The 12916-nt window shown below is 40.8% G+C and overlaps 1 protein-coding gene and 1 long non-coding RNA gene across 9 annotated transcripts in view; one reads left to right on the top strand and one right to left on the bottom strand.

Annotated features, from left to right (window-relative positions):
• Positions 1-5732, top strand: part of CDH5 (cadherin 5) — a 53502-nt gene extending 47770 nt beyond the window's left edge. For all 6 annotated transcript variants that reach the window (XM_027821134.3, XM_027821136.3, XM_043526006.1 and 3 more), the window contains 3 exons: positions 1254-1362; positions 1647-1892; positions 3030-5732. In XM_027821134.3, the coding sequence (XP_027676935.1) occupies positions 1254-1362; positions 1647-1892; positions 3030-3523 (849 nt within the window). In that variant the 3' untranslated portion in view covers positions 3524-5732. The remainder of the gene's footprint in view (positions 1-1253; positions 1363-1646; positions 1893-3029) is intronic.
• LOC122462524 overlaps positions 1-12916 on the bottom strand; it is a 172370-nt gene that overhangs the window by 93990 nt on the left and 65464 nt on the right. The window lies entirely within an intron of this gene.

Raw genomic sequence — 12916 nt, 5'->3', positions numbered from 1 at the left:
AAGAGTTATCCTGTTTGCTAATCCTAAATACTGATCTGCATGTGCTTCCAGTGGCTACTCCATGACTGCATTGATTTCCGAGCTGTCAGCACTCAGGACTTTTCGCTGCTATAATACAGACCTATCACTTCACACACACACACACACACACCCCCACCATCCCTCTCCCTCCCATCGAGCAGAAGGTCAGCAGTATGCATGCACATTAGCCATTCCAGTTCAGTTAACCCTACAAGGTGGCAGTTATTACCAGCAATTCATTTTCATCTACCTAATATTCATACATGCAAAACCTGAGCTATGTAACATAGGCAGGTGAAAACATGAGTAAATATTAAGATTGCAAATTTCGTCAGCGCCCAGTTTGTGTGCCAACAAATAGAGTTGGTATTTTTTAGGTGTCATGGGTTCCTCAGCTGCAGCTTTTACATTAAGTTTTTTTTATTTATATTCATTAATTTACAGTCTTTGAGCCAGATTCTACCATTTGATGGGAGCTGTGTGTACAGACCCAGGGGTAGTATTTGATCTTTAACTTGATTTTGAAATACTTTTGGTATATCATTTATTGATGTCATATAGATTATTCATCTGCCATACATGCAGTAGCTGTATTGTGTGTTTTCGGTATTTGGGGGAGATTTTCAAAAGCAAGCAAGGAATTTAGGAGCAGAAGTCTTAGACATTCACTGTTATTAGTGCTCTAAATCCATTAGGCACTTCAGAAAAACTCCACCTAAAGATATTTAAATGAACATTAGTTTTTTCTCTTTATGGTTAATTTCAAGCCATAACACAGCCACACCGCAGAGTAGGAGAGAGAATCCCTTTCCTTTGTGTGTGGCAGGATTGACGCTACCTGGCTTTTAGCACATGCTACTGTGGGGGGAGCATAGAGGCTCTGCACCAGTTTCTCTCCATAAAAAGTACATAAGCAGGGAATAGGCAAACCCATCTTTCTGACTCTCCCTCCACACCAGCCAGTGGATCCGACTAGTCATGCAACGGGGGAAGGAAGCAGCCCTTTGAAGAGGGCTATAATCAAATTACTCCTATTGCACTGCAAAGGATAGGAGGCCCCAGGAGGCACTGCGCCTCTCTGGGGGCCCCTCTGGAGTGATGCAGCTTCACACAAACTCTTACTGCAGATGGTCCATGAAAGGCCCAGCACAAGCTATTGCATTACATAATGAGTGTTTTTACCACTGTGTTCACTGCATACCTGAAATTTATGAACTTTGGAATCTTTATAGGTAATAATCAGGATTTCAGCTACTGACAAGGATGAAATGTTGCCTGGCGTTAACTTCAAATATTCCCTGACCACAGAAGATAGCAACTTCACATTGGTTGACAATCACGGTAGTGTATCCCCTCAGTAGATTTCAGCATATAGCAAAAGAGGCACCAGGAAACATGAGGTGAAAACTAGAGATAATCTGTGATGGGTCCAAGTGGGCTATTGTTATTTATAAACAAGTTTATCTGCTGAAAAAACCTTAAGAGTTGTTCATGCCCACCCAACTATTTGCGGGGTTCCTTAAAGGCTCAGTTAGCCTCAGGGATTGTGCCAGATGATTTGTAATCTATAAAGAAAGTCAGGAGGCTGACATTATCACTTAATTAGATGTCATTACCTTTTCCAGAGAACACAGCTAATGTCACCGTCAAATATGGACAGTTTAACCGTGAGCGGGCAAAAATCCACTACCTACCTGTCATCATCTCAGACAGTGGCACACCTGAGCTAAGCAGCACAAACACACTTTCCATCAGTGTCTGCAAGTGTGATGAGAAAGGAGAATTCACTTTTTGCGAAGAAGCAGCTAAGCAAGTTGGAGTTAGCATTCAGGCGTTGGTGGCAATTTTTATCTGCATCCTCACAATCCTTGGTAAATATCTGATATTTCAAGCATACTCTGCTCTTGACATGTTCTTTCTAATTGAAGTACCTGAAGTTGTGTGCTTTTCCAGGATCAAGAAGAACATTTTAAAGAGAGTCAGTCACATTCAGTAAACTCTTGCATTTACTTTCTTTTTGGCCTATTAGAATAGTTGTCTTACTGTAACTAAGGAGCAGTTGTAATTTCACCATTAATATTATTTAGCACCATTAGGCATAATGTAACTGTACATGAATCTGAGCCAGAGAAATAACAGGGCCCCTATCTCAAAAGGCTGAATTCATATGGGCACAACATGTAACAATGCAATAAGACACCAATAGAAATGATATTGCATAACCCATTAATGGTGCAACAATAGCTGCTGTACTTGATGTATGGATATTGCAGTATTGTGAATGGAAAGCTGGTATCCAGGATTGTAACTTGGGTGGCATAAGAATGCATAATGTTAAAAAAATATTAATATAGCGCTTAACATGAACTGGCTGACATGTGGGGATTGGCTGGGTGATGGAGCTGTTCACCTTTAGGTCATCAGTTTGAGTTTAACATGGACTGGTAAGGGTGAAAGTGGGTATTGTTTGATAGCTTAGATGTTAAATGATTGGATGGTCCAAACTCAGTTCCTAGTGGACAAGTGTCCACATCACGACGCCACACCCATAAGTCAGCCTCAGCAAAAAAAAAAAAAGAGGTAAAACGCCAACTGATTATGGAGGATGAACTATGGTCTCTCTGCTAGAGATATACCCTCCAGGGCAGGGCTCAGGCATATTTGCAGGGCAGCATAGGGAAAGCTTGCACTGCTGTTGTCTGTTCTGTGTTCATGAATACAGGACTTCAGGTTCCAGGACTAACAGTCTGGTGCTGTAAAAATAAAGTTCTAAGGAGATGAAGAGATCAACACTAAAGCAGATTGACAGAATGCAAAAACGGGCCCCTTTTGTCAACACATCAGACCTACATTAGGAATGTTTTAGATAACATTCAAAAAAGAATGTAATGGCATTTTTCCTGAAAAAACTTCAGATTATGTTCAATTTTAACTACACTGAGTTTGGTTTACTCTAATTCTCTATATTTGCCTTTATTTACAACTGCTGGGATATGTTTTCTCTACAGTAATCACATTGTTAATCATTCTGAGAAAGAGGCACAAGAAAGAGCTGACTGTACTTAGGAAGAATGTGGCAGAGATTCATGAGCAGCTTGTCACCTACGATGAAGAAGGTGGTGGTGAAATGGACACCACCAGCTACGATGTGTCTGTGCTCAACTCTGTCCGCAAGAATGGCATGAACCTGGAGACTAGGCCCTGCCTGTATGCACAGGTCCAGAAGCCAACAGGAAATGGAAATTCTGGCACTGGGGAAATGGCAATTATGATTGAGGTGAAGAAGGATGAAGCTGACAATGATGGGGATTTGCTGCCATATGACACCCTTCACATTTATGGCTATGAAGGTGCTGAGTCCATTGCAGAATCTCTTAGCTCTTTGGAGTCAGGATCCTCAGATTCAGATATTGACTATGACTTTCTAAATGACTGGGGTCCAAGATTTAAAATGTTAGCTGAGCTTTATGGATTGGAGCCAAATGAAGACTTTGTGTATTAAGTTCAAATCAACTGTGTTTAGTTTTTTTCCCCCTCTAGAGACAGATAGGAAAGCCAAGATGCAACTAGTATGCAAAAGGAGGATCAGCAGATCTTTACACAAGCAGCACAGGATGTAACTATGATTCTAGACACCAAAAACTCAACGCATTTTGGGTTAAAAAATTACAACGAAATCCATTTTTAAAAATTAATGACATTGTTCTTGTCCCATTCCCGCAGCATGGGCAGCTCAGCTAGCACACTGACTCATCCATTGACACTAGTTCTCTATGACCCACAGGTAGGCTCCACAAAGCATGTCTTTTGCGTCATTACTGCCCAGCACCTGTGAAAGTTTTCCATATATATGCTGATGCCTACAGCAGCATGGCCCTGATTTCTTCCCCATTCCATGTGGTCACACCCCCTTTTATCAATGCAAAATTAAGAACAGAGGAGTCTAGCAGCTCTGGGAAGGAACATATAATGGAGGCACCTGTAGCCACCTCCCCCTCAAGTCTGCCTTGCCTCCTGTACCATCTTGCATGGATAATTCATGCCCTTGCTTACACAGTAAAGGGGAGGATCATCATTTAATATTAAAGATGCTTCCATTATATTCAAAGAGATTCATGATTTCTCCCTTCTTCCCAATTCACTAGTTACCTTTCCACTCCAAAAATGGCTACTGCAGGAAGATAGTGGAACTCTTTGGGATTTTTAAAAGACCACCAGAGTGGTTTTAATTGGTCATTTTTGAAAAGGTTGCCTGTGGGGATTTCTGGCACAGTCCTGGAGTATTAAAATCTCTTTATCCTCAGAAAAAAAGATTTTCCTTTCTTAACTAAGATCTTGGTGCTATTCAATGTACTATATCCTGCCGGGCAGGAAACGGGCAGATCAGGTGGAATGTTAAGGCTCCAGAACTGTAGGTCTCACTGGATTGCAACAATCAAATCACACGTATTACAGGCTAAGCAGGTGTTGGTTTTTCTAGGAGTTTTCTTTTTTAATATTGTTGAAGAAAATTAACTATTTCAGGGAAAAAAATTCAAGGGTCTCATTACTGTGAATTTTGTTTTTAAACAGGTACTGTAAAATGGGTATTTTCCACCTAGGAAAGTATTGTATCTGTGTATTCTACTGTCTGTCTGAAAGACCAAGGCATGAACATAAGCAAGGTTTTGGGTGCCACCAGCACCGCATCCCTGATCCTGCAAAGACACATGCGCATATTTAACTTCATGCACAGCGGGGAGTCATCCTGTTCAGCTGAAATCCAGTGCAGACAGTGCATCTAGTCAAACAAACATGTATGTTTTTCAGGATCTAGGCAAGTGATGATAATGGGCTGGCTCCTGCTCCCACTGATGTAAGACTCCCATTGATTTTAATGGGAGCAGGGTCCTGCCAATGAAATACCCAGTTTTGCAGGATCTGTAGGAATTAGTTTAGCTGATCTCTTGATTTAAGATTGGATTTTATATTATAGTCGCTAATCCAAATACTAAAGTCTTCTCTTTTAAACCAGTGTGGCGGAATTTCACTGATTTGCATTTCACTAAGTCACCCATAGCTGATACACAAAACCCAGTATCCTTTTTCAGCAAAGATTTAATAGCAAGGGTATTAAATCTGCAGGACGGTCTCCTTATTAGTACTTCACTACTTTTTTCAAAATACACTATACAACATTTAGTAGGACACTATCATCAATTATTCAAATTATAGTACACTTTCCATATACGGGCCTGATCCAAACCCATTGGGAATCGTCCCATTGGTGGTTGGATCAGGCCCTTTATAAATAATGAACTTTTTTTAAAATTTGTGTTTGTTCACTTAATCATTAATTTGCAAATCCAGTCCTCAATGCAAGATTGTGTTATAAAGATTGTGTTATTAATACTTATGTTTTAAGATTTTCATGTATAATAAGGTGTTGCTATTAAACAGGAAATGTTAGCTATAAAATTATTCAGTGCCATAGCTGAAGAGTCTTCTGTAAACAACATCCAGATAACATTTCCTATAATCACTGTGGGGTTTTTTGCAGTCTGCATTATAACATTATTCTAAGGAACACCGTACTGATCTCTACTATACATCAAAAGGTGTTTGCACTGGATATTTTCTTTTAATATTGCTATACTTGTTTTGTTTTTACTTACATAAAAGCCAAATTCAAATGTAGTGTTATTTCTCTGTGAATTAATAAGCTGCATGCATAAGACAATAGGCTTTTGGGTGAACTTGCTGCAGTGAATTCAGTCAGCAGAATGCTGGAATCTGTTAGCGAAGGGGAAAGGAAGTCATCAAACCCATAGAATGATAGACATGAGTTCATGGAGGAGCTCTGTGTAAAAATGATTTTTTTCATGTACTTGGGAAGCTATACTCTAAGACAGTGGTTCTCAAACTGTGGGTCGCGACCCCGTTTTAATGGGGTCGCCAGGGCTGGCTAGACTTGCTGGGGCCAGAGGCCGAAGCCAAAGCCCAAGCCCTACTGACTTGGGCCAAAGCCTGCAGGCTTCTGCCTTGGGCAGTGGGGCTGAGATTACAGGTCCCCTGCCTGGGGCTGAAGCCCTTGGGCTTTGGCTTTGCCCCCACCCCAGGTCAGTGGGGCTTTGGCCCCTCCATCCAGGGAGGCAGGGATGGGGTGGGCTCAGGCTTCAGTCCCCCCCCTCCTGGGGTCATGTAGTAACTTTTGTTGTCAGAACGGGGTCGCAGTGCAATGAAACTTGGGAACCCCTGCTCTAAGACCTTCTCCCACAGAATCTTCCCTTCTCAGACGTCTGATTTCACGGAGACCCTTTTCCAGGCAAATCAGAGCTGTGCAACATACCAATTTTCTTGTCATGTGGGGCCAGATTTTCAAGAGAGCTCAGTGTGTGGAGTTGTTTTGAAAATCTGGCCCAATTGAGGGTGTGGAGATCTTTTGAAAGTTTGGCTACAGAATCGATGTGGTTCTAGAGGGCGATATAAATATACAGAGAACACTGGTACAGTATCAGCTAAATCCCACACCTGCAGGATGGAGCACAGGGATCAGGACCTTCCCACCTTAAAATACAATCTTCTATTGTTTGAACTACCCCATTAGCTACCACTAGAACAGTTCCATCCTCAGTTATCAAATGTATCACGGAATGCATTGAACAATTTTAGATGACCAAATGGAGGACGTTTTCAGTGTAATTAACAGACTGCTGGGGATACGAGTTTGATTGAGATTACAGGGAATTTTGCATAACTGTTTGAGGCATTACCAGCAGTTAGAGGAGAAATTCTTATTTCAGTTGACAGGGGGCTTTGGTTTTGGAGATGAAAGTCCCAACTCCTATCCCTCATGTTGTGTGTGTACGACTTAGCTGCCAGCCAGAATGCACATATCCCAACTTCCTCTGCACTCAACAATGTTACTCCCTAGTAATATTTCATCCCTTCAAGCAATGCAAAGCACTCTTCCCCATCACCCCTCAGCAATGGCATGGTCCGGTGTCTCCCTAATATTTCTAGTCCTGCCACACCAGAAGCAAGGGACTGAGCAGGGGTGCCTCACACTGTACAAAAACAACAGATAGTCATTTCCCCATATTGCCCATAACCCTGGATTTAAGGGCTAGCACACAACAGATGAGTAGACAATCATGGCAGAAAGGGAAGGACTGACTCAACAGAGAAAGCTGTGTTTGCAGAAATTAGTACTTTTAAATTGCAACCAACCATCTGTGAATACTTAAGTCTCACACTCTCAGACCTTTAAATTCAGTGTTTTAGACAACAGTCCTTTATCACCTTTTTTCTATGTTCACTCTCAAAGAAAGATCATGCCAAAACTTTTTTAAAGAGACTTGCCCAGGCTGTTGGTATTTACACAAATATAAATCAAATGAAAACTGTCAGTTCTTTCAGAGCTAATTGTCAGGAGCAGAATAATATAAAAGTTTCAGATTACACAAATTTAGCTGCATTGCATTAAAAGTGCAATACATATGTCAATTAAGTTACAATGAAATGCATTTTTCCAAAGAAAGATCAATTAAACATCTGCGATAATTTTGCTTTCACCAAATATTTTAAGTGTTATTCATTTAATTAAACCATACATTTGACTTTTATTCTTAGTTGATCATGAATTTTTATTGTATTATTTTTATGTAATAAAAGGTCATGCCAGGGGACTAATGCATTTAATAAAGATTTTTATATGGCCCCCCATTAGGGATCCTTTATGAAATAGTCATTTATGCTTGAAATCCTTGCTAAACGAATTAGCATGGAATACCTGTTAAAACAACATTTATTGAACCCCTCTCTACGCCAAAATAATCTGGTGACCCACCTACTACTCCAAATAATTCAGATGAGTTTTCAATATTAAACGGAAAGAATAATTCAAAAATGAACCCTGTAGTTGCATCAAGTATTGTTATTAGCATTCAGCACAGCTATTGTAACCTGAGGGAGAAATATAAAAACACATAAAAGCCAGGAAAGAGGACATAAAACGAGAAATGAGAAGGAAAAAACACATTTAACTGTTCCTGGAGTTTTTTTTTTTTTTCCTCCTTGTTAATGGATTCTCTTACCTCCCCGGCAGCAATACAAATTAATTCTAGAAGGGGTCCAGTCAACGTTGTTATTAGAGCTGAAATGTCATTTCACCAAAACCAAAATTTTTCATGGAAATGTATCAATTTCAATGAAAAATGCATTTGGAAGGTTTTGTGGATTCATGACGGCATACCTAGAGAGAGAGAAAGGGAGAGGGAGAGCACCCACATATTGCAACCAAAACAAATTTAAAAAAAAACAAAAAACAAAAAAAACACACCTTGAAATTTTATATTAAACCGATTGTTGTTTTCTGGTCAGGCCTAGTTGTGATGCCTGAGTCATGACGAGCAACAGGGTCTCCTTTGGAGTTTAGTGCTTTGATACAAGAATCCTCCCTAAACCCAACTCATATTTTTCCCCTTCTGACACTTACATTTTGCATATGCTATGTAATGCTGTCTGTTGGTGAAAGGCTAGCAGTACGCACACAGATGTATCATGGCTCACAAATCTATCCACACATGTATGTTATATGCTCATCAAGGTATTTGAGTGACTTACAAGATTCCATTTCTAAAAGATTTTAGACCCAAATCTGCCTCCCTTTGTGCAGTTATTTACACCTGTGCAAAGAGTACAAAAAGCTGCTATTTTGATTTGTAACATTTTACCCCCAGTGCGCAGATGTAGATGACGGTGCAAGGCACTGGGAAGTCAGGTCCCTTATGTTCCTTTCCACCTCATCCCTATTGAATAGAATTAGGGTGACCAAATGTCCCGATTTTATAGGGACAGTCCCGATATTTGGGGCTTTTTCTTATATAGGCTCCTATTACCCCCTACCCTCTGTCCCGATTTTTCACGCTTGCTATCTGGTCAGCCTAAATAGAATTGTCCTCTTTGGTTTAGGCCAAAAATGTGAGTTTTACAGTTTGTTTCGAATGCACCAAGGCTTATTCTAATCTCAGAATTCAACAGTGATGGGCCAGCTGCCAAGGAAGCTTGTCTGCCATGCTCACAAGGTGGTCTGTTGTTGTTCGAGTGGATCATAGCTGTTGTGGGAGATCAGGATAGCCTCTGAAATGGCTCAGGACAATCCAACAGAAGGCTTTGAATGTAAAAAGTGGAAGCTTTGATCTCTGTGTGGGGAGCCAGTGCAGCAAGCAAAGGACTGGGGAAATGGACACTTGCAGCTTGTGCCGGGGAGCAGGCAAGTCACTGCATTCTGAAGCGATCAGATCTCTTTCAGGGTCAGGCACTTAATACCGGACACTCATGAAATTATAACAATCAAATCTGCATCTGTGCTGAATCTTTTCCCTTCCCCAAAACCCCACATTTCTACCTGCCAATCAGGAACCTCTTTCTGAATGTTGCACCACTTCAGATTAGACAGGTCAAAAAAGGAATTTATTATTCCTCCTAATCCATCTGTCCTGCCCACTAGATCTTTAGACCATGGGGTCATTCTATTTATTCTGTATAAATAAGACTTTTCTAAGAACAGGTTCCTCCAACCCGTTTTCTGATGCCTACCCTGCATTTCACCTGCCTGTTGTCATCTTTTGTGCTTTTCATGCCTGTCCTATTTAGACTGTAAGCTCCTTGGACCAAGGACTTTGCCTTCTCCTGCAAAGCATCATGCTCAACAAGAGTGCTATGTAAATGAAACAGGGATGTTGACAAAAACAAACTCCAGCTTTCATCATTCTAACGCTGTAGTACAAGTCTCTGGATAGATCACTGGCTACAGGGATCAGACCAGGACTTCAGGGTCTTTAAGCACAATCCTCTACTGTCTGAGCTAGAAGACCCAACTCAGTCATCCAACGCTGTAGCAGGCCTCTCAATCTTTGTACATGGCCCAGCCATCGTGAGAGGGGAAGACTGGATGTGGGTTACATTTGCAACTATGTACTATTTATAAACCAAGCCTCAAACAATGCATGTTGTAGTTCAACAAGTAGAATGTATGACCAACTTGCATCATCCTCTTTAAATTTAGCTCTAAAAATAGCCCGAACAGCAATCTAAACCCAGCGTATAGGAGGAGATCTGAAGTTTGAGTGAAAAGGGCTAACTGGGTTCCTTCTGACTTTTTAATGCCTTTGTTGAACGCTTTTTAAAAAAAAACAAAAAAAACACACAACCTTTTAGAGGGACAAATAAAAAAAATTATTATAGGCCACTTTGTCAGGAACAGGTGCTAACAATACCTTGCATTAGTGTCTCTTCTTGTGTGTTCATGATGTATAGAGTTACAGCTTCAAGTCAGAAAGTACATACAGCTCACTGTATCACTTGATCTTGTGTTGAATCATAGGCACGTGGACAGGCGAATTCACTGTCAAATTTCAGAGATCTAAAGCTTTTGTTATGATCCTGCCTTGCCAAGAAGAAAAGCCTAAGAAAACCTCCCTTCCCAAGGAAAGCAGCTGCTAGTGACGATAACCCCTCAATTTATACAGTACCTTTTATCCGGAAGTACCTCAAGGTGCTTTACAGATTACATTTTAAATAGTGTTCTCAGTTACGCATGCATAAATCCAGAGCAACTATGCTAACGTCAAGGGAATTACTCTGGATTTACACCAGAGTAAATGTGAACAGAATTTGGTGACGTTATAAATAGGGCTTCATCCTCAGCTCCATTACATTTTCTTTATTCAATGACCAGTTTATGTCCCAACGTATAGAGAGCAAAAAGATTGGGACTTTCTTCAATCTGGTCCAAATAATGAGCAAACAAAGGAATAGCTTTGGTTTCTGTCCAAAAGCGGGAGGGGGGGAAGCAAATAAGCCAGATAAATGGGACAGGTTTCAAAAAGCAAGGAGAGATGGGCTACAGCAGCTCCCCGGGGGACCCTTGTAGCCTTCTCTTTATTTGAATTGAATTAATGATTCTATGTTAACCTATAATGGGCTCAGCTCCTGTTGCTACAGTTTCCAAATCAAAAGTTACCCTTTACTCTTGGAGACTCTTAGGAGCACATGAAGAATGAATACAATGACCACGAACACAGTTACAAGTAAACAGTCTTGTTTGTATTATAAGTTATATGTTACACTCACATACATATCTATCCAACCTGACAGAGCCCAAGCCACAGCCAATGCTGTATTCATAATCACATCCCCGAAGATATTCGCGAGTCTGGTGGATGTCTCAACATATGGTCATCAATAGTCAGGTGGTTGCTGCTGGGGTCTTCCCATTTTTACCCAACCAGGGAACCTCTATTATATTGTTGTTCTGACCATGCCTAAACATCTTATTCATATGCCTGAGGGTTCCAACCTCTTTTCCTTATCTGTACTTCCACACCCCATAAATGTTGGGGTGCCCCACTTGCCATAGGTTGTTCTCTTCATTCCCCCTTTTCCTTATTAGCATCTTATTAATATTTACATCAGCCTGTTTCCAGAGTAACTCGGGGTCAGAATAGAACTTCCCATGCTGTTACAAATCAGGTATCCTGCAGTCTATTTTTCTGAAGTGTCACCTTTTGGCACATCTTTTACAGTAATCTTGTGATCTTATTGGCATAGGGTCAGTCTTAGGTTACCCACCCATATCAAGTCTCCTTAAGCTTGTGGCCTAGTGTAGCTAAGCAAAAAATCTTACAGTCCTCTGCCTGTAGGCCTTGCATTACAGCTTTAGCTTACTTATGTCCTTAATACACACCTGTCACTCCTAAATACTTGTCAGTCTTCTACTGCTATAATCCTATCCAATTTAGCTATTCATCACACATTGATTACATATGAAATAACATGAGTTAACCACTACAACACAATTAAATGATAAAATTAAACTAATTGGCTCACCTTTTTGGCTATTCTTGGCTGCCAGAAGGGTCTGGCCATGACCTACAATGTCCCCTACATCACTGACGCCCTCTGCGCTAAAGGTTTCAAGTGGGGGCAGCATGTAACCATTCCAGCTGCTCTTAGGATACCCTCCTTACGCTGAGGGTATAACTGCAGTGAGATCTGACTAGTTTGTGTTCCCTTTATATGACTGGAGTGGCACAAAGAAGCCAGAGTGGGACCACGCCATGAGTCTGACCAACACTTTAAATCTCCTATTCGGTTTTTTCCCTGAAAACTTCCCAGCAACGGAGTTACCCCTAAGATGAGATAACATGCAAAATTTCAGGACTGATTTCTTTTTAAAGGAGGTTGGGTGGGCTGTGGGATTGTAAATGGGGCTATATTGGTAAGCTATCTTTCTTTTTAACTATGGTGTGGCTACCACAGCTCCTCCACAATATTAGCAATATGTTCCATGCTACAGCTGTTAAGCAAGATGAGGCACTGAGCCAAATTCACCTTGATCTAACGCCAGTGAAGCTGGTGGAGTTACAGTACAGGCCACTGTCTCTTTATTAAATTAAGAAAGAAAGATTCTAAATGTAATCAGCATTTTTGTGTCATACTCATCAGTGAACACCTGGTGGCACTCAATTCCAGCAATACCATGGGAGAAAAACATAATGGCATTGCAAAATACGTTGTGCAGAACAATGCAATCAGAAATCTGCTCTCTCCTAGCTATTAGACCAGGCCACACCAGCATAGGGCACCTGCTCTTTGCAGTTTTGTTATTTTAGCTCACATGGGATTTTATTTAGATAATGGTTAACACTGCAGTCTGTTTCATACCCTGACAGTGAACTCAGAAGAACACACACTCTTCCAAGCATCATGCTGTTATAGCCTGCTAGGCTCACTTTTTATGTCATGCTCAAGTGTATTACCTGAGGCTTGTGGAGCCAGCTGAAATGATGAAATGAAGTGTTATGTTCAGAAAGGGAACCCTGAATCATGATCTCAGACCAAACAGATTTTA

This window comes from Chelonia mydas, chromosome 12 (assembly GCF_015237465.2).
Source record: "Chelonia mydas isolate rCheMyd1 chromosome 12, rCheMyd1.pri.v2, whole genome shotgun sequence".
Lineage (NCBI taxonomy): Eukaryota > Metazoa > Chordata > Testudines > Cheloniidae > Chelonia > Chelonia mydas.
The sequence above is the reverse complement of the archived record's forward strand: the minus strand, read 5'-3'. Positions and strand labels throughout refer to the sequence as shown.